Raw genomic sequence first — 21,483 nt, 5'->3', positions numbered from 1 at the left:
CATATATATATGAATGAATATTATATATATAATATAAAATACACACATGTATATATAGGCACATAAACTCATATGTATATATTCACACACATATGTATATACTCTGAAACATACACATATATGTATATACATTCAGACACAGCCATATGTATGCATATATTAGGTAGATACTTAAATGGAACCTGGGCATCCATTACTTGCTATGGAGCCTATCAAAACTATATAGTGAAATAAAATGAAACATCACATTTTTCTATATTTATATATTGTAGTGAAGTGTTGAAACACCAAATCTAATTGTTGATTAAGAAACTGAAATAAATACCATCTCAATGGAGAACTAATATGAATTTTCTATTTGTATGTTTTGTTGCCATTTGGGAAAATTATACTATCAACCCATGTTAAACGGAAAAGCTGCAAATGGGTTATAAATTGAGAACAAATAGCACAGGCTAAGAGTGCTCTGCACAACCTTTGAAAATGTCTTGATTCTAATTAAGTCTCTTCCCTTAGACAAACCTAGCCCTTAATGCCTTTTCAGAAGACAATCTGTTATGACGATGTACAGGCAGGAAGAAGAGCTTCGGAAGCACAGCGAAGCTTAGTCTACTCCTTCCAGGTTGGTGTCGGCCCCCTCGGGCAGCGCCTCTGCCGCTGCTTCCGGTGGGGGTGGGGGCAGCCCCTCTGCCGCTGCTTCCGGTGGGGGTGGGGGCAGCGCCTCTGCCGCTGCTTCCGGTGGGGGTGGGGGCAGCCCCTCTGCCGCTGCTTCCGGTGGGGGTGGGGGCGGCGGCCTCCTGGGCCCACAGGCGGGCACCCCAGCTGGAGTCTGCTCAGCTGGCCTGGCTGGCGGAGCCCAACCCTTTGCCTCCATCGCTGGGAGGGGAGCCTCGGCGGGGGACTGCGGGGCCTGACTGGGAGCTTCTGCCTCCGGCTTCTGGGGCGGCTGGTCAGCCTGGGCTGCTGCAGGGAGACCCGGGTTTTGGGCCTGTGCTCCCGACCCCGCGGGGGGATTCCCGGGCCTGGAGGGCAGTTCTGCCTCATGGCTTCCTTCGGCTTCCGCCGGAGGAGTTGGGGGAGGCCGGGAAGGGCATAAAGGGCTCCGAGGGGACTGTTCCGGCTCCCGCAGGGCCGAGTCAGCACCCCCTTGAGGACTGCCGAATTCCGGTTGGCTTTCTCTGGCCAGGTCAGGGGGTGACTCTGGGTGGGGAATGACCATGAAGGCTGTGGCCAGGTTTTTCACAGCGTTGTGAACGCTCTCGGCTTCCTTTGTATCAACCCCCACGCCCCCAGACACGGTGGACTCGGGCTCTTCGTCGGAGGTGTGCTGACCTCGGGCATCCGTTTCAGGCATTTTTGCGTCTCTAATTTTCTTGTACAGTTCGTTTCTCTCTTCTTGTAAAGCTCGACAGAGGTTCTCCAGCCTCCCGATTTTCGTGACGAAGCACTCATATTCTTTAGCTCTCAGTGCTTTCTGTGATTTGAAAATAGTAGAAGGTGGGGGGGGGAGAAGCATAAATCAACAAAGCAAAATTGTCAGGATGCTCTCTGGAGACGAGCAAAACCATTTGCCCAGGAATCTGTCTACCAGACCCTGGGGCCTGACCGCTAGAGGTGGCTGGACAGACTCCTGGCTGGGGCATCACAGCTGTTTCTCCATTGTGTGTGAGACTCGGGTAGAGTTTGAATCACTGTATCCTTTCCTTTGGGAGAGGAAGAGGGCAAAGCTTCTCTTTGCTCCAGTCCAGGGCCTCCAAAATCTTAAAGTACATGCATTTTTCTGCTTGCAAGACCGAGACGTCTTCCAGTGGCACAATGAGATGGAGGGGGACGTGGCTGTCAGCAGTGCCTCATCTAGTCTAGAGATAAACTGCTGTATGCGATTCCAGCAACTGTTTGATTTATGTTGGTGAATAATAAGCTCATCTCTTTGGAATTGGTTGCAATTTGGGACGAATTGTTAGAAGAGTAATTATAACGACAGAAACTCCCCACACACTAATTCATGATGCTGCCTGCTCAAACTGTTCAGTTCTCCTCTTTTTCTGTACAAAATGTTGGTGTGTTTGTGCATGAAATCATTCCTAATCATCTTACTCTTTGCCCCCACCTTTGTGCTACTTGGTACCCTTTAAGACTTTTTTTTTTTTTTTCACTTTTTGATACGGAGAGACCTTTTCCTGTAAGCTCCGCTTCTTAGATCCAGGACCATGTACCTTTGCCTCAACATCTACAGAGCTTGACATACTATCTGTAATTAAATGGCTACTGGAAGAATTAAACAACACATCCCCACATCTGTCTATAAAGTAGTACATACCCTGAGTGCTCAGGCTGCTGTCTTCCCTCATAGGTTCAAATCAACTCACTAATATATTCTGCACCTGCTTTGTGCCAGGCACTAGGGAAATTCAAAGACAAGTAAGATGCTTGTCCTGTCTTTAAGGAATGCACCTGGGCAGGCATGGAGCTGATTTGAGGACAGCTTTGGACTTGGCAAGTAGGCAGGTGACTTAGGGTCACAAAGCTCTTTGTGAATCTGGACCCGATTCCATTTTGCTCTAAATATTTTTATTATAATTTCATAGGTCACATCTCGGAAAAAAAATCAGCTCTTTTTCAAAGATTATAATTTGTACTATTCAATCATAATAATCTTCTGAGTATGAGTATTTGGACTGAACAGAGGAAAATAAGTTGGGGGAAGTCTTCTTACCTCTTCAATCATGTCCAGCAGAGCTTTGTTGCAGTTCTCAAACCGGGCTTTCCACATGGCTGTGTCCTTCTCTAACTTCTTCATTTTCTTAGTTGTCTACAGAAATTGGAATATTTTAATGTTAATCCAAAAGACTTAATATATCAAAAAAGGCTATTAGTTCCATATGTGACGCTAAGAAAAGTCCTTTTGTTTCTAGCTGCTGAAGCAAACAGGTCTGATGTTGCAGAATGAAGATTGAGTGGGGAGAGTCATATATATTTATGAATCATCCAGGTCAGTGTTGAATGAACTTATTTGGACCAGAGCCCATTCAGGAAGAAGGAAGCTCCTTAAGTCTGCCCTTCTTTTGTCACTGTATTTTCCTTAGTTTAAAGTAAAAGTAGCTTTATTTAGTCACAGGAATAAGCTTGCAATTTAGATTTCTTTCTTTTTTCTTTTCTTCTTCTTCTTTTTTTTTTTTTTTACATTATTGAGTAAGAAACTATCAGTGGGAAAGCTAAACAGGCTCTTTACCATTAAAATGTTGATACTATCTGGGCACATCTGAAAAGTTGTTATGCAAAGACAGTTCTTTATTTTCTGTCTTTACATTTTAAAAAAAGTTCTTAGTTGAATACTAGTAAGTTATCATACAGTGTAATGTTAGTTGTAGGTGTACAGTATAGTGGTTCCACACTTCCATCCATTACCCGGTGCTCCTGACAACAAGTGCCCTCCTGCATTCCCATCACCTATTTCACCCATCCCCCCATGCATCTCCCTTCTGGTAACTATCAGTTTGTTCTCTTTAGTTAAGAGTCTGTTTCGCCTCCCCCTCACTTTTCCCCCTTTGCTCTTTTGTTTTATTTCTTAAATTCCATGTGTGAGTGAAATCACATGGTGTTTGTCTGTGACTGACTTACCTCATTTAGCATAATACTCTTTAGCTCCACCCATGTTGTTGCAAATGTCATGAGTTCATTCTTTTTCCTATCTGAGTAATATTCCATTGCATGTATAAATATACCTCATCTTCTTTATCCATTCATCAGTCAATAGACACTTGGGCTGTTTCCATAATTTGGCTATTGTAGATAATGCTGCCATAAACATTAAGGTGCTTGTTTTCCTTTGAATTCCCACCCACTGTGCAGAGGGTTCTCCTTTCTCCACATCCTTGCCAACACCTGTTGTTTCCTGAGTTGTTAATTTTATTGCCATGCTGACTGGTGTGAGATGATATTTCTTTGTAGATTTGATTTGCATTACCTTGATGAGTGATGTTGCGCGTGTTTTCATGTGCCTATTGGCCATCTGGATGTCTTCTTTGTGAAAATGTCTGTTCACATCATCTGCCCATTTGTAATCAGGTTATTCATTTTTAGGGTGTTGAGTTTTAAAAGTTCTTTATATATTTTGGAAACAAACCCTTAATCAGATATGTCATTTGCAAATATCTTCTCCCATTCCATGGGTTATCTTTTAGTTTTGTTGACCATTTCCTTCACTGTGCAGAAGCTTTTTATTTTGATGTATTGATGTATTCCCTATAGTTTATTTTTGCTTTTATTGCCCTTGCCTTAGGAAGTGTATCTAAGAAGCTGCTCCAGCCAATGTCAAAAAAGTTACTGCCTGTGTTCTCTTCTAGGATTGTTATGCTTTCAGGTCTCCTATTTAGGTCTTTAATCCATTTTGAGTTTATTTTTGTGTATGGTATAAGAAAATGGTCCAGTTTCATTCTTTTGCATGTTGCTGTCCAGTTTTACCAAAATCATTTGTTGAAGAGACATTCTTTTCCCCATTAGATTTTCTTTCCTGCTTTGTCAAAGATTAATTGACCATAAAATTGTGTGTTTATTTCTGGATTTCTATTCTATTCTATTGATCTATGTGTCTGTTTTTGTGCCAGTACCATACCATTTTGATTACTACAGCTTTGTATTATAACTTAAAATCTGGAATTGTTATGCCTCCAGCTTTGTTTTTCTTTTTCAAGATTGCTTTGACTATCTCAGGTCTTTTGTTGATCCATATAAATTTTAGGATTGTTCTAGCTCTGTGAAAAATGCTGTAGGTGTTTTGATGCATTAAATGTGTAGATTTGCTTTGGGTATATAGACATTTTAACAATATTTGTTCTTCTGATCCATGAACATGGAAGGTCTTTCAATTTCTTTGTGTCATCTTCAGATTCTTTTTTTTAAAAAGAATTTATTTATTTATTTGTGAGAGAGAGAGAGAGGGAGAGAGCACAAGAGAACACAAACAGGGAGAGCAGCAGAGGGAGAGGGAGAAGCAGACTCCCCATTGAGCAGGGAGCTGGCTGTGGGGCTTGATCTTAGGACCCTGGGATCATGCCCCTGGCATCTTCTGTTTCTTCCATCAGTGTTTTATAGTTTCGGAGTACAGGTCTTTTTCCTCTTCAGTTAGATTTATTCCTAGGTATCGCATAGTTTTTGGTGCTTGTAAGTGGAATTGTTTCCTTCCTTCCTTTCTTTCTTTCATTAACATATAATGTATTATTTGCTTCAGGGGGACAGGTCTGTGAATCATCAGTCTTATACATTTCACAGCACTCACTATAGCACATAACCCAGCCACCCCATCCCTACCCTCCCACCCCCAGCAACCCTCAGTTTGTTTTGTGAGATTAAGAGTCTCTTATGGTTTGTCTCCCCCCCAGTCCCATCTTTTTCATTTTTTCCCTCCCTACCCCCCATGACCCCCCCACCCTGCCTCTCAAATTCCTCATATCAGAGAGATCATATGATAATTGTCTTTCTCTGATTGACTTATTTTGCTTAGCATACTACCCTCTAGTTACATCCACGTCATTGCAAACAGCAAATTTTTTTGATGGCTGCATAGTATTCCATTATATACATACCACATCTTCTTTATCCATTCATCTGTTGAATGGACATCTAGGTTCTTTCCATAGTTTAGCTATTTGGACATTGCTGCTATAAGCATTCGGGTGCATGTGCCCCTTCAGATCACTACATTTGTATCTTTAGGGTAAATACCCAGCAGTGTGATTGCTGGGTCATAAGGTAGCCCTATTTTCAACTTTTTGAGGAATTCTATACTGTTTTCCAGACTGGCAGCATCAGCTTGCATTCCCACCAACAGTGTAGGGGGGACATCTTTGCCAACATCTGTCCTTTCCTGGCTTGTTGATTTTAGCCATTCTGACTGGTGTGAGGTGGTATCTCGCTCTGGTTTTGATTAGTATTTCCTTGATGCTGAGTGATATTGAACACTTTTTCATGTCTATTGGCCATTTGGATATCTTCTTTGTAAAAATGTCTGTTCATGTCTTTTGCCCATTTCTTGATTGGATTATTTGTTCTTTGGATGTTGAGTTTGATAAGTTCTTTATAGATTTTGGGTACTAGTCCTTTATCTGGTATGTCATTTGCAAATATCTTCTCCCATTCTGTCAGTCGTCTTTTGGTCTTGTTGACTATTCCCTTTGCTGTGCAAAAGCTTTTGGTCTTGATGAGTTCATTCATCAATAGTTCATTTTTGCCCTAGCTTCCTTTGCCTTTGGTGATGTTTTTAGGAAGAAGTTGCTGTGGCTGAGGTTGAAGAAGTTATTGCTTGTGTTATCCTCAAGGATTTTGATGGATTTCTGTCTCATTCATTTGAGTCTATTTTTGTGTGTGGTGTAAGAAAATGGCCCAGTTTTATTTTTCTGCATATGGCTGTCCAATTTTCCCAATATCATTTGTTAAAGAGACTATCTTTTCTCCATTGGACATTCTTTTCTGCTTGTCTAAGATTAGGTGGCCATAGAGTTCAGAGTCCATTTCTGGGCTTTCTATTCTGTTCCATTGATTTATGTGTCTGTTTTTGTGCCAGTACCATACTGTCTTGATGATAACAGCTTTGTAATAGAGCTTGAAGTCTGGAATTGTGATGCTGCCAACTTTGGTTTTCTTTTTCAACATTTGTCTGGCTCTTTGGAGTCTTTTTTGGTTTCACGCAAATTTTAGGATTATTTGTTCCATTTCTTTGAAAAAAAATGATGGTATTTGGCTGGGGATTGCATTAAATGTGTAGATTGCTTTAGGTAGCATAGACATTTTCACAGTATTTTTTCTTCTAATCCATGAGCATGGAACATTTTTCCATTTCTTCGTGCCTTCCTCAATTTCTGTCATGAGTACTTTATAGTTTTCTGAGTCCAAATTCTTTGCCTCTTTGGTTAGGTTTATTCCTAGGTATCTGTGGTTTTGGATGCAATTGTAAATGGATTCGACTCCTTAATTTCTCTTTCTTCTGTCTTGCTGTTGGTGTATAGAAATGCACCTGATTTCTGTGCATTAATTTTATATCCTGACACTTTACTGAATTCCTGTATGAGTTGTAGGAGTTTGGAGTGGAGTCTTTTGGGTTTTCCACATAAAGTATCATATCATCTGCAAAGAGCGAGAGTTTGACTTCTCTGCTGATTTGGATGACTTTGTTTCTTTTTGTTGTCTGATAACTGTGGCTAGGACTTCCAGTACTATGTTAAATAGCAGTGGTGATAGTGGACAGCCCTGCCATGTTCCTGACCTTAGGCGAAAAGCTCTCAGTTTTTTCCCTATCGGGAATGATATTCGCTGTGGGTTTTCCCCATCGAGAATGATATTCTCTGTGTTTTTTCATAGATGGCTTTTATGATATGATATTGAGGTATGTATCCTCTATGCCTACACTGTGAAGAGTTTTGATCAAGAAAGAATGCTATACTTTGTCAAATGTTCTTTTAGCATCTATTGAGAGTATCATATAGTTCTCGTTCTTTCTTTTTTTAATGTATTGTATCACATTGATTTGCAGATGTTGAACCAACCTTGTAGCTCAGGAATAAATCCCACTTGGTCATGGTGAAAATCCTTTTAATGTAATTTTGGATCCTATTGGCTACTATTTTGGTGAGAATTTTTGTATCCATTTTCATCAAAGATATTGTTCTGTAATTCTCCTTTTGGATGGGGACTTTGGTTTTGGGATAAAGGTAATGCTTCCTCATAAAATGAGTTTGGGAGTTTTCTTTCCATTTCTATTTTTTGGAATAATTTCAGGAAAATAGGTATTAATTCTTCTTTAAGTGTTTGGTAGAATTCGCCTGGGAAGCTCTCTGGTACTGGGCTCTTGCTTGTTGAAAATTTTTGATTACTGCTTCAATCTCTTTACTGGTTATCAGTCTATTCAGGTTTTTTATTTCTTCCTGGTTCAGTTTTGGTAGTTTACATGTCTCTAGGAATGCATCCATTTCTTCCAGATTGTCAAATTTCCTTGTGCATAGTTGCTCATTATATGTTCTTATAATTGTATTTCTTTGTTGCAGGTTGTGATCTCTCCTCTTTCATTCATGATTTTATTAATTTTGGTCCTTTTTCTTTTCTTTTTGATAAGTCTGGCCAGGTGTTTACCAATCTGATTAATTCATATAAAGAACCAACTCCTAGTTTTGTTGATTTGTTCTACTGTTCTTTTTGTTTGTTTCATTGATTTCTACTCTGATCTTTATTATTTGTCTTCTCCTGCTGGGTTTAGGCTTTCTTTGCTGTTCTTTCTCTAGCTCCTTTTGGTGTAGGGTTAGGTTGTATACTTGAGACCTTTTCGTTTCTTGAGAAAGGCTTGTATCGCTATATACTTTCCTCTCAGGACTGCTTTTGCTGTGTTCCAAAGATTTTGAACAGTTGTGCTTTCATTTTCATTTCTTTCCATGAATTTTTTCAATTCTTCTTTAATTTTCTGCTTCACCCATTCATTCTTTAGTAGGATGCTCTTCAGCCTCCATGTATTTGGGTTCTTTCCAACTTTACTCTTGTGGTTGAGTTCTAGTTTCAAAGCATTGTAGCTCAAAAATTTACAGGGAATGATCCTAGTCTTTTGGTACCGGTTGAGACCTGATTTGGGATCCAGGATATGATCTATTCTGGAGAACGTTCTATATGCACTAGAGAAGAATATGTATTCTTTTGCTTTGGGATTGAATATTCTGAATATATCTCTGATATCCATTGGGTCCAGTGTATCATTTAAAGCCTTGATTTCCTTGTTGATCTTTTGCTTAGATGATCTATTTCAGGGAAGGGGTCGTTAAAGTCACCTACTATTATTGTATTATTGTCTCTGTGTTTCTTTGATTTTGTTATTAATTGGTTTATATAATTGGTTGCTCCCTTGTTAGGGGCATAGATATTTAAAATTGTTAGATCTTCTTGTTAGATAATTTAAGTATGTATAGTGTACTTCTCATCTCTTATTATCGTCTTTGGCTTAAAAATCTAATTTATCTGATATAAGGATTCCTACCCCAGCTTTTTTTTGACATCCATTAGCATGGTGAATCGTTTTCCACCCCCTCACTTTAAATCTGGAAGTGTCTTTGGGTCTAAAAAGAGTTTCTTGAATTTCTTTGAGTTTAAAATGAGTTTCTTGCAGACAACATATCAATAGGTCTTTTTTTTTTTTTTTTTCTTTAATCATCCATTCTGATACCTGTCTTTTGATTGGGGCATTTAGCCCATTTACATTCAGGATAACAATTGAGAGATATGAATTTAGTGCCATTGTATTTCCTGTAAGGTGACAGTTATTGTATATCATCTCTGTTCCTTTCTGGTCTGTTACTTTTATGCTCTCTCTTTCTTATTGAAATATTGAAAGGACCCTTTTCAATATTTCCTGTAGGGCTGGTTTGTTGTTTGCAAATTCTTTTAGTTGTTGTTTGTCCTGGAAGCTTTTAATCTCTCATTCTATTTTCAATGACAGCCAACCTGGATATAGTATTCTTGGCTGTATATTTTTCTCGTTTAGTGCTCTGAATATATCATGCCAGTCCTTTCTGGCCTGCCAGGTCTTTATGGATAGGTCTGCTGCCAATCTAATAGTTCTACCATTGTATATTACAGACCTCTTGTCCCGAGCTTCTTTCAGGATTTTTCTTTTTGTCACTGAGACTTGTTAGTTTTACTATTAGGTAATGTGGTGTTGACCTATTTTTTATTTATTTTGGGAGGTTCTCTGTGCCTCCTGGAGTTTGATGCTTTTTCCCTTCACCAAATTAGGGAAATTCTCTGTTATAATTTGCTCCAATATTTCTTCTGCCCCCCCCCCTTTTCTTCTTCTTCTGGGATCCCAATTATTCTAATATTGTTTTGTTTTATGGTATCACTTATCTCTCAGATTCTCCCCTCGTGGTCCAATAGTTGTTTATCTCTCTTTTTCTCAGCTTCTTTATTTTCCATCACTTGTTATTTTATATCACTAATTATTTCTTCTGCTTCATTTATCCTAGCAGTAAGAGCCTTCATTTTTTATTGTCTGTCATTAAGAGCTTTTTTATTTCAACTTGGTTAGATTTTAGTTCTTATATTTCTCCAGAAAGGGATTTTTTAGTATCTTCCAAGCTTATGTCAAGCCCAGCTATCACCTTGATATTCATCATCTGACATCTTACTAATGTCCATATTGATTAGGTCCTTAGCTGTTGGTACTGCCTCTTGTTCTTTTTTCTAAGGTGAATTTTTCTGTCTTGTCATTTTATCCAGGTAAGAATAGATGAATGAGAGAACAAAATACTAAAAGAGTAGCAATGACTCCAGAAAAATGTACACTAAACAAATTGGAAGAGACCTAAAACCGAGGGGTGAAGAAAGGAGGAGAAAAATAATATATATATGTATATATATACATATATATATTTTATATATATAATATATATTTATATATAGTATATATACATTATATATGTATATATATTATATAATATAGTATACATATAGTATATTATATATATTATATGTATGTGTATATATATACACATACATACATACATACATATTAGACTTGTGAATAGAACAGGGCCATACACTTGATTTTGGGTACATTTTGCTCTGTTAGAAGAAACTGTATTCCAAAATTTTAAAGAAAGAAAAACTTATATACAAAAATAAGTTTAAATACAATGAAAGGATAGAATATGACTATAAGAACGAAAATTTAAGAAGATTATTGAAAAGGTATAAGATAAAATGGTTTAAAAACGTTAAAATAGGGGTCCCTGGATGTCTCAGTGGGTTAAAACCTCTGCCTTCGGCTCAGGTCATGATCCCAGGATTCTGGGATCGAGCCCTGCATCAGGCTCTCTGCCCAGCAGGGAACCTGCTTCCTAATCCTGTCTCTCTGCCTGCTTCTCTGCCTACTTGTGATCTCTCTCTGTCAAATAAATAAATAAAATCTTTAAAAAAAATGCCTGGGTGGCTCAGGGGTTAAGCCTCTGACTTTGGCTCAGGTCATGATCTCAGGGTCCTGGGATAGAGCCCCACATCGGGCTCTCTGCTCAGTGGAGCAGAGAGGAAATATGAAAGAAGAAAAATAAAAAAATATAGAATAAGAAAAAAAAATAAAAAATTTAACTTTGAAAGACTAAAGAATCATGGGAAAGAAGCCATGAATTCTATGTGCTGTATTCCCGTAGCTCTGAAGTTTTACAGGTCTTATTGATTGGTGAACTTGGTCTTAGCTGGATGTTCTTGCTGATCTTCTGGGGGAGGGGTCTGTTGCCATGATTCTCAAATGTCTTTGCCCAAGGCGGAATTGTTGCCCTTGCCAGGGGCCAGGCTAAGCAATCTGTTTGGTTTTGCTCTTGGGAGTTTTTGTTCCCTGAATGCTTTCCGTACTGCTTTGGAGGACAAGAATGAAAATGGTGCCCTCCCAATTTCCAGCCCCTTATGAACTGAGAGCTCTGGGCCCCACTCCTTAATTCACCATCAGAGATTCACCCCCTCATCTCTAGCCACACTCTGAGCTCACCTGGCCTGTGACTGAGTGTTTCTTTCTTTTGTTTTTATTTTTTTTTTAAAGATTTTATGTATTTATTTATTTGACAGAGAGAGAGAGAGATCACAAGTAGGCAGAGAGGCAGGAAGAGTGAGAGAAGGGTCAGCAGGCTCTCCACTGAGCAGAGAGCCCGATGTGGGGCTCTATCCCAGGACCCTGAGATCATGACCTGAGCCAAAGTCAGAGGCTTAACCCCTGAGCCACCCAGGCACTCTGACCAAGTGTTTCTATCTCTGGTGCACAGCCCCATTCAGAGTTTCCAAAACCAGCCGATTCCTGCCACTTGTTCCCTTGCCACTCCTCCCAGAGGACAAAGGAAGGGATCTCTCCAGATTTGCCACTTTTGGGGTCACTGCTCAAAGAGCAGTGGCTTGACTGTGCCTCAGATCACAGTTTAAGGTAACCCCAAGCTGAAAGCACCCCCGCCCCAGCTCCTTCTCTGCAGCCAGCTTCCCCACTCTGATTCCTGGGTGCTCTGCTGCACTCAGACAGCACTGGTCTTTTTGTGATCCCGTGGGTCCTGAGGCCACATTGTCCCTAGGAGGGCTCCACCCCTGCTTAGCCTCTGGAATGACGTTTCTCAGTGGAGTAGATTCCTAAAAGTTCCAATTTTGTGCAGTGTTTCTCTACTGCTTGCTGGGAGCTGGCTCCCTACCCCCCCACAGTTTCTCTTCCCTATGTTGTCTCGGATTCACTTCTCTACACATCCTACCTTCCAGAAAGTGGTCAATTTTCTGTTCCTAGCATTGCTGCTCTTCTTTTCAATCTCCTGTTGAATTTGTAGCTGTTCAGGATGGTTTGGTAACCATCTAGCTGAACTCCTGGGACCTGATGATATATATATCTCCTCCTCTGCCATCTTGCTTCAATACTGATTGGGATTGTTTTCTTAATAATCTCTTTCTGTTGAATCATTATTGGTGCAGAGAAATGCAACATATTCTGTGTGTTGATTTTATATTCTATGACTTTACTGAATTCGTTGATCATTTCTAGCAGTTTTTTGGTGGAGTCTTTTGGGTTTTCTATATGTAGTGTCATGTCATCTGCAAATAGTGGAAGTCTGACTTCTCCCTTTCTGGTTTGGATGCGTTTTATATCCTTTTGCTGTCTGATGCCTGTGGCTAGAACTTCCAGTACTATGTTGAATGAAAGTGGTGAGAGTGGACATCTTTGTCTTGTTGCTGACTGTAGAGTGAAAGCTTTCAGTATTCCTCACTTAGGGTAATATTAGCTGTCGGCTTTCATATATGGCCTTTATTATGTTGAGGTATGTTCCTTCTGAACCTGCTTTGTTGAGGGTTTTTAGCATGAGTGGATGTTATACTTTGTCAAGTGCTTTTTCTGCATCTACTGAAATGATCATACATGTTTCTTGTCCTTTCTTTTGTTAATGTGATGTATCACATTGATTGCTTTGGAAATATTGAACCACCCTTGCAACACAAGAATAAATCCCACTTGAACATGGTGAATGATTTTTTAAATGTATTGTTGGGTTTGGTATGCTAATATTTTATTGAGAATTTTTAATCTGTGTTCATTGGAAAGTTGGCCTGTATTTTTTTTTTTTTTTTAAGCAATGTCTTTATCTGGTTTTGGTATTGGGATAATGCTGGCTTTGTTGAATGAGTTTGGAAGTTTTCCTTCCTCTTCTATTTTTTGGAATAGCTTGAGAAGAATAGGTATTACTTTTCTCTAAATGTTTGGTAGAATTTGGCTGTGAAACCATCTGGTCCAGACTTTTGTTTGTTGGGAGTATTTTAGTTACTAATTCAATTTCTTTGGTGGTTATCAGTCTGCTTCTTCCTGTTTCAGTTTTGATAATTTATATGTTTCGAGGAATTTCTCCATTTCTTAGTTGTCCAATTTGTTGGCATATAGTTTTTCAGTGTTTTCTTATAATTGTTTATATTTCTGTGGTGTTGGTTGTTATTTCTCCTTTTTCGTCTTTGATTTTACTTATTTGGGTCCTTTCCTCTTGTTTTTGGTAAGTCTGGTTAGAGGTATATCAATTTTATTAATTTTTTCAAAGAACCAGCTCCTGCTTTCATTGGTCTATTCTATTGTTTTTTTTTTTAAGTTTCTATATCATTTATTTGTGCTCTAATCTTTATTCTTCTTATTAATTGTGTTAACTATTATTTTTAAAGAAAAGTGGACTACCACATGCAGCACCTCATTTGGATGTGTCTGGAGTCTTGGAAGCTTGACTACCCCACCTTTGCCTACAAATGGACCTTGAGAGCTTATCTGGGTTCTGGCAGGGGAGTGCAACTGCTCGTATATCCCTGACTAAAGAATGTCCCTCTTCTATTGCGACACCCACCTACCCAGCCACATCCACTGAATCAACCCTTGTGATCAATGGGGTGATAGATGTTGCAGCCAGATCACCCTCACATCCTCTGCTCTAATCTTTATTATTTTCTTCCTTCTGCAGGTGTTAGGCCTTTTTGTTCTTTTTATAGCTCCTTTAGGGGTAAGATGAGGTTGTTTATCTGGTATTTTCCTCGCTTCTTGAGATAGGCTTGTACTGTTGTGTACTTCCCTGTTAGGACCACTTTTACCACATCCCAAAGGTTTTGGTTTCATTTTCATTTGTTTCCATGTATTTTGAAATTTCTTCTTTGATTTCCGGTTGACCCATTCATTGTTTAGTAGACTGCTGTTTAATGTCTATGTACTTATGGTCTTTCCAAATTTTTTCTTGTCTTTGACTTCATAGCATTGTGGTCAGAAAAGGTGCATGGAATGACTTCAATCTTTTTGTATTTATTGAGGCCTATTTTATGATCTAATATGTGCTCTATTCTGGAGAATGTCCCATGTGCACTTGGAAAGAATATATATTCTGCTGTTTTAGGATGGAATGTTCTGAATATATCTGTTAAGTCCATCTGGTGTAGTGTTTCATTCAAAGCCACTGTTTCCTTGTATGTTTTCTGTTTAGATGATCTGTGCCTTGATGTAACTTAAAGTCCCCTACTTTTGTTGTATTATTATTGATTAATTCCTTTATGTTTGTTATGAGTTGTTTTATATATTTGTGTGATTCTATGTTTGGTGTATAAATATTTACCATTATTATATCTTCTTGTTGGATTGTCCCATTTATTATTTATATAGAGCCCCCCCCCTTTTTTTCTTTCTTGTTACTGTCTTTGTTTTAAAGTCTAGTTGGTCTAATACAACTTTTGTTACTCCAGCTTTCTTTTGACATCCATTTGCATGATAAATATTTCTCCACCCCCTCACTTTCAATATGCAGGTATTTTAGGTCTAAAATGAGTCTCTCGTAGGCAGAAGATAGATGGGTCTTGTTTTTTTAATCCATTCTGACTCCTGTATCTTTTGATTGGAGCATTTAGTCCATTTACATTCAAATAAATTATTTATAATAGATATGTATTTTTGCCATTTCATTACTTGCTTTGTGGTTGTTTCTGGAGATTTTCTCTGATCCTTTGTTGTCTCTCTCTTTCATGTTTTGCTGATTTTCTTTAGTGATGTATTTGGATTTCTTTCTCTTTGTTCTTTGCATGTTTATTAGTGATTTTTGATATATAATGATTACCATTAGGTTCATATATAACCTCTTCTGCAAATAGCAGTCTATATTAAGATGATGGTCATTCAGGATTGAACTCATTCTTTTCTCCTGTCCTTCCTACGTTTTAGATATATGTTGTTATATTTTATACCTTTTTAGTGAGAGTTCCTCAATTGATTTTTATGGAAATACTCATTTTCACTGCTTTTGTGTTTCCTGCCTTTATACTCTCACTTTAGGTCTCACCTTTGGACTCAAAGAGTTACCTTTAATATTTCTTGCAGAGCTGGTTTAGGGGTCATGAACTTCTTTAGTTTCTGTTTGTCTTGGAAACTCTTTCTCTCTTTCCATTCTGAATGATAGCCTTCCTGGATTGAGTATTCTTAGGAGCAGATTTTTCCCATTTAGCACTTTGAATGTATCATGCCACTGCCTTCTGGCTTGCCAAGTTTCTGTTGAGAAAGCTCCAGCTAGCCTTATGGCTTTTCCTTTGTAAGTTAAGGACTTTGTCTTGCTGCTTTTAAGATTTTTTTCTTTATCACTATATTTTGCAAATATAATTACAGTGTGTTTTGGTGTTGGCCTGGCCTGCTTTTGTTTATTTTGATAAGAGTTCTCTGTGTCTCTTGGATCTGGGTATCTGCTTCCTTCCCCAGATTGGGGAGTTTTCAGCTATTATTTCCTCAGATAAATTTTCTGTCCCCTTTTCTCTCTCTTCTTCTTCTGGGACTCCTATAATATGAATGTTATTACGTTTGAAGGAGTCACTGATTAAGTTGATTCTCATGTTGCACGAGTCTTCTTTCTCTCTTGTTCAGCTTCTTTACTTTCCATTACTTTGTCTTCCAGGTCACTAATTTGTCCTTCTGCTTCTTCCAGCTTGATGTTCATTGCAACAAGCCTGTTTCCAATCTCATTTATTGCATTCTTCATCTCTGATTTGATTGCATTCTTTCATCTCTGTGATTTGATGAAAAGATATCACTGGTGTCTTCTCTTCTTTTCTCAAGCCAGTGAGTATTCTTATGACTGTTGCTTTAAGTTCTCCATCAGGCATGTTACTTATATCTGTTTTGCTTGGGTCTCTGGCTGTGGTCTCATCTTATTCTTTCATTTTGGATCAATTTCTCCATCTTCACATTTTGTTTAAGTCTTCTTCTCAGTGTTATAAAGGCCAGTTATGTCTTCTGCTCCTGAAAATAAGGGCCTTTTAAAGCAAAGGTCATTTAGTGCCCAGAGCCTGGTGCTTCAGGGAAGGTCTCCAGTGTGTGCTGTGGCGGCTGGTGTCTGTGCTGTGCTGCTTCCTGCAGGTAGCTCTGCATTTATGCTGAGGGGCAGAGGAGGAAAATGGTGCTGGCCAGCTTCTTTGTTTCTGGAGAGGTGTTTCAGTGAACGCTGCCACTCAGGGACACACTCTGAGAAGAGTGAATAATCTCCTCACTGTGTGCCCCAGGTGCTCTTCACATTGCTGTTTCCACATTGTCTACCCTGGTTTTTTTGTGTGCTTCTTTCCAGCCAAGACTGCTGGCCTTAAAAGTCCAAGCTTTAAGACCCGCTGGTTGCAAGAACTCACAAAATTGAGCCCCTCTCATTTTCCAAGCCAATGGCTTGGGGAAATGCTCTCCTTGTGCATTCCCCTGTGTGCTCCTCTCTGTCACTCTCTCACCTTTCTCTATGACCACAGCTCCCTCTGTACTTCCTACATTCTTTGATGTTGCCCTCTTTTCCTTTTGGTTGTAGAGTTCATTCTGTCAGTCTTCAGGTCAATTTCTAGGGTATTTAGGATGGTTTGATAGCTATCTAGTTGTGTTTGTAGGATGACATGAACCTGGGATCCTCTTACTCCACTACCGTCTTCCTGCTCCCTGTCTTTGCATTTGTAGAGTGTGGTGGGATTCATATAATGCGATTACGTGCACTATTAACTTCATCCTTGAAACAGTCTCATAAGGAAGGTTCTGTTTTCACCTCCACTGATCAGTGGGGAAACTGAGGCTCAAAGAGGTGAAAGAATATTCAGGTGAGTTAGCAGAAGAGTGGGACTAGAGTTATTTCATTCCATTTAATACAACATATTGGAGTATCTGCTGGTAACCTGTAAGGAGCTGGGTACAGAAGATACAGATGTTAATAAAATGCAGCCCCTCTTTTTTGAGCCTGAAACTTTTTGTTGGATCTCTGCTCTGCTTGGACGAAGTGAAGGTCAGACATGTAATCAGGTGCAGTTTCTCTGGAAGAACCATACCTGGACACTTGCTGCTCTGTGCCATGCTGTCTGAGGCTGTGTATGCCTGGAGGCCAGAGACTGGGCCCAGGCTGTTAGCCCCTCTCCTAGCTCTATAGAGAAGCTAGGAGAGACTTGAATGGCTTTTAATTTTGAGCATCTTAACAAGTTAGTAGTTTAGATACTTTTTAAAGTCAGCAACCTCTTTAAGAATTTGATGAAATCTATGGAACCACACTCAAAGAAATACAATATGCAAATCAATTTATGTGTGTGTGTGTGTGTGTGTGTGTGTGTGTGTGCGCGCGCGCGCTAATTCTCAAGTTGACTTTAAAAGTCTATAAATAAATTCCAGATTAAAAGTTCCTGTTTTAATATTTATTCCAATCTCAAAAATAATTTTGAAATAAGCAAAAACACTTTTCTACTCTAATATTTATTCTAGTCTTAACACTCCATAGTGAAAAAAAGATTTTTGAAAAACAGATAGAGCCATCTTGGAGTGAATAAGTTATAATTTTAACAAGTATTCACCTATTTATGTTGGTTAACTGAATTGTGAAATTTATCATATAATTTTAAGAAAAAAAATTTAAAATTTATTTATTAAAGAGAGTGAGCAAGTGAGAGAGCATGAGCAGAGGGAGAGGGAGAAGCAGACTACCTGCTAAACAGAGAGCCTGATGTGGGCCTTGATCCCAGGATTCTGGAATTATGATCTGAGCTGAAGGCAGATGCTTAATTGACTGTGCCACCCAGATGCCCCAAGAAAATGTCTTTAAAAGGATGCTTTGTGCACTTGAAAAAAGTTAATGCCAGTGCCTGTTAAGAAACACAGTTCTGATACTGATTTTATTTTGGGAAAATATTGTATTGAATAAAATTTAAACATTATGTCTAATAATAATATTTAGCACCTTATATTTGTAAAAGATTATAAGAAAGTTTAAAACCCTTGAAAGGCACACTAATTTATATTTGAACTTCACAATCTGGTAAAATAGGGAACGGAAATGGTATCTTAATGTGTAGATAAGAAAAATAAAATTGGAAAGAAGTTAAGTGGATTGTCTAGTGCTACTTGAGGAATGACAACACACCTAGAATTTGAATACAGGCTTCCTTCTCAATCAAGGTACTGTCAATTATAATGTACTACATATATTCTCTTCTAAGAAAGATTGCATGAAATGGTTTTTCTATTCTAAAATTTTCCTGTTGCATATTTTTATGAAAGTTGTTTTTTCAGTCTCTAAAAATAAGATTAAAAAAATTAGTATAAACAATATAGTGCTAAATTGCCAGTTCTTGTCTTCCCCCTACCCCCACCCCTTAGCTCTCCATGGCCGAAAAAAGGAAAATATTCTTTCTCAGAGTGAAAATGTATCCTAGTGTTTTTGGACTCTTTCTGAGATTAATTCACCAGAAAAATACTTACCAATAAAAAATACAGTCTAAATCTTATTTGCATGTGTAAATGTTTCATTACTTTATGAAATGCACTGAAGTATCTTAATGAGAGAAAAATACCCCCCAAAATACCCAAAAAACCCAAAGGAGAATTGCCTGTCAAAGTAGAAAACATTAGGATTTTGTGGGGGATAAGTAATACTCACTTTATCCATTTCCTGTTTGAAAGTGGCAAACACTTCATTGCTTTTTGTTAATGTGTTCTGGAACTCTTCAAATCTTCCAGAGTAGAGGGTAAGCTGTAAATATGAAAAAAAGTGGATCCATTTTAGGGTTGCTTTCAGAATGCTTCCAGAACAAAACAACATGTCGTTGTTCATTATTTGAGAAGAAAAATGACTTAAGGGAATTCTCAATACAATATTAGTATGTTCAGTTTTTAAATTTACTATGAGAATAACCTAAGTCAGTGAGTATGACTGAAGTACATTTTTAAGGAAAAATGAAAAAATAGCATGTGTCTTTGCCATTTCATTATATCATAACTTTTACCAACAAACCTTTATTGAGCACTGAACTACGTATTGAGTCTATGTACAAAAACATTTAACACATGACTACTGTTTTTGAGTCTTGCGCTCCTGATAGGAAGATAGTCTCAAAGACAGCTTGACTGTGGGACAGTGAATACAAAGTGCCAGCTCCATTAAGGACAGTGCCAGTCAGAGAAGGAAGTGAACATGGCAGGTGATCACGTGAGCCTTGTTTTTGTGGAGAAGGCGAGCCTTACACTTACCTGGAGTGCGAATGTATAAGAATGAAAAGAAGTGGTAGAAAAGGTGGACCAGACATGAATGGCTGCCATTATACAGCTTGGTCCACACTGAGCAGCCGCCTTTTACATTTTAGTCAAGTTGGTTTTGTATGTTTATGAATACAGTGTTCTAGCCAATAGCAGTTAAATGTCCCTTTTCATCAAAATCAGTTTATTATACCAGTTTTCTACAGATGGAAAGAATGAGTCTTGAGGAAGGAATGCCTTTTCTAATATGCATAAAATACTAGACATCATATGGGTTAGGGTTGGCAAGTGTGTGGCTCACCATGGGAGTGGTACCTTGTACCTCTCTATCTACATCCTTATTCCAAGGCTTGTGTTTGGGGTAGGAATAAAGCAGGGCAGGGAAAAAGAGTGTGTTGCTAGAGACAGTAATGCAATAATAAAATGTTGTTTTCAAAAATGATTTTAGAATAGCATGCTTTGAGTGAGTGGAGATTTAATATAGATGGTACATGTTAGTAAAGCCTGAATTTTCAAATGAGTATTTGGTACTGTTGGATGCCTGGAGCAGCTCCAACTCCTCAAATGGGCACCAGATGACTAGCTGGTGGTACTTGTGACACTGTCATTTCAAAAGCAGAAAAAAACAAATGACTGGAAGCCAATAGATTGGAGAGTTCTCAGTCTTGGGGGTGAGAGGTAGAGAGAGTATGGGACTGAACTCCTAGATCCCAGAAAATCTGCTTATCTAGAATGGCTTATTCTCAAATGTTTTAGAATAGCAGAGCTTTTACCATAGTAAACAAGAACAATGAAATGATAATATAAAACCTCTCCACGGGATAAATTTTCCCAAAGTCAAACAATGGCTGACCATCACCTTAAAATCACACCTTAGCTCTGTGAATATGTGACAGGGCAACTCTAGTGGTCTAAAATTTGTTTCTCGTGATTCCTTGGCACACAGGTTAAAGAAGCCTGAGTAAAGGAGCATCAGGGAAGTCATGGCCAGGAAGGTACACCAGGGTTTTACACACACACACACACACACACACACACAGCTCATAAGACAATCCTTACGCGTTAACTCATTATGTGCAACACACTCTTTACCTATTCAATTCTGTTTTGTTTTTGTTTTTGTTTTTTTCAAAGTACTTGCTGGGATCCACTGAGTTGATTTCAGGGCCCTGAGTAGGTCAAGCCCCGTAATCCAAGAATAAGCTTGTATGGGACTGGCTACCTACACTGCACATGATCTAGTGGTCTAGGGTGGGGACAGCTACTCCAGGATGATCTTCTTCACCTTCTATTACAAAATCCGTTCCTTTGCATTCTTGGTCCTATCTCCTGTTAAGCTTCTTTTTCTGACTTTCTCTCCTTTCTTTTCCACCCTGCTCAGTAATTCCTGAAGAGTTACAGGAGGGTGGCAGATATTCCAGTCTCCTGGGCAGGTCCTCCCAAACCCACTCTTGCAGCCCTGGAGTCGCAGACTGCCCACAGGAGGAGCGGGAGTGGGCGCATGTGCCGCCCACCTCCTGGGCACAACCTTGTCAGTATCAGCAGGGACAGCCGCACCCAGCTTGGTCAGCTTCTGCCCTTCCTTTGGGCAGAACGTTCTTTCGGGTGTATACGTTGGGCAGATTTTGTTTCTCTTCCTCTTGTTTTCTTGTGGGATGGAGAAGGCAGACACACCCCGAGTGCCAGGAAGTGGTGTCTCATTTCATTACCCCTTCTCCTGGCTTTTTCCTAGGGACCATTTCTTTCTTTTCCTTTTTTTCCCCCTCAACTTTCTTTCTTTCTTTCTTAATTATATGTAATATAAGATTTACCATCTCAGTTATTTTAAGTGCACAGTTCAGTATTGTTACTTCTATTCACGTTGTTGTGTAACCGATTTCCAGAACTATTTCATCTTGCAAAACTGAAACTCAACACCCATGAAACAGTTAAAGCCCTCATTTCCCTTCTTA

General features: G+C 38.9%; 1 protein-coding gene across 1 annotated transcript in view; it reads right to left on the bottom strand.

Moving 5' to 3' along the window:
* Positions 1-66: 66 nt before the first annotated feature.
* The window catches only part of TXLNB (taxilin beta), a 64,023-nt gene continuing 42,606 nt past the window's right edge, over positions 67-21,483 (bottom strand). Inside the window, exons 8-10 of the mRNA XM_082731050.1 lie at positions 18,936-19,028; positions 2,717-2,812; positions 67-1,474 (exon numbers count right to left, since the gene is read on the bottom strand). Coding sequence (XP_082587176.1) covers positions 605-1,474; positions 2,717-2,812; positions 18,936-19,028 — 1,059 coding nt within the window. The 3' untranslated portion in view covers positions 67-604. The remainder of the gene's footprint in view (positions 1,475-2,716; positions 2,813-18,935; positions 19,029-21,483) is intronic.

This window comes from Mustela nivalis, assembly GCF_964662115.1.
Source record: "Mustela nivalis genome assembly, chromosome: 5".
In the NCBI taxonomy this organism is placed as follows: domain Eukaryota; kingdom Metazoa; phylum Chordata; class Mammalia; order Carnivora; family Mustelidae; genus Mustela; species Mustela nivalis.
Note: the sequence above shows the minus strand (reverse complement) of the source record. Positions and strands in the feature narration are given on the sequence as shown.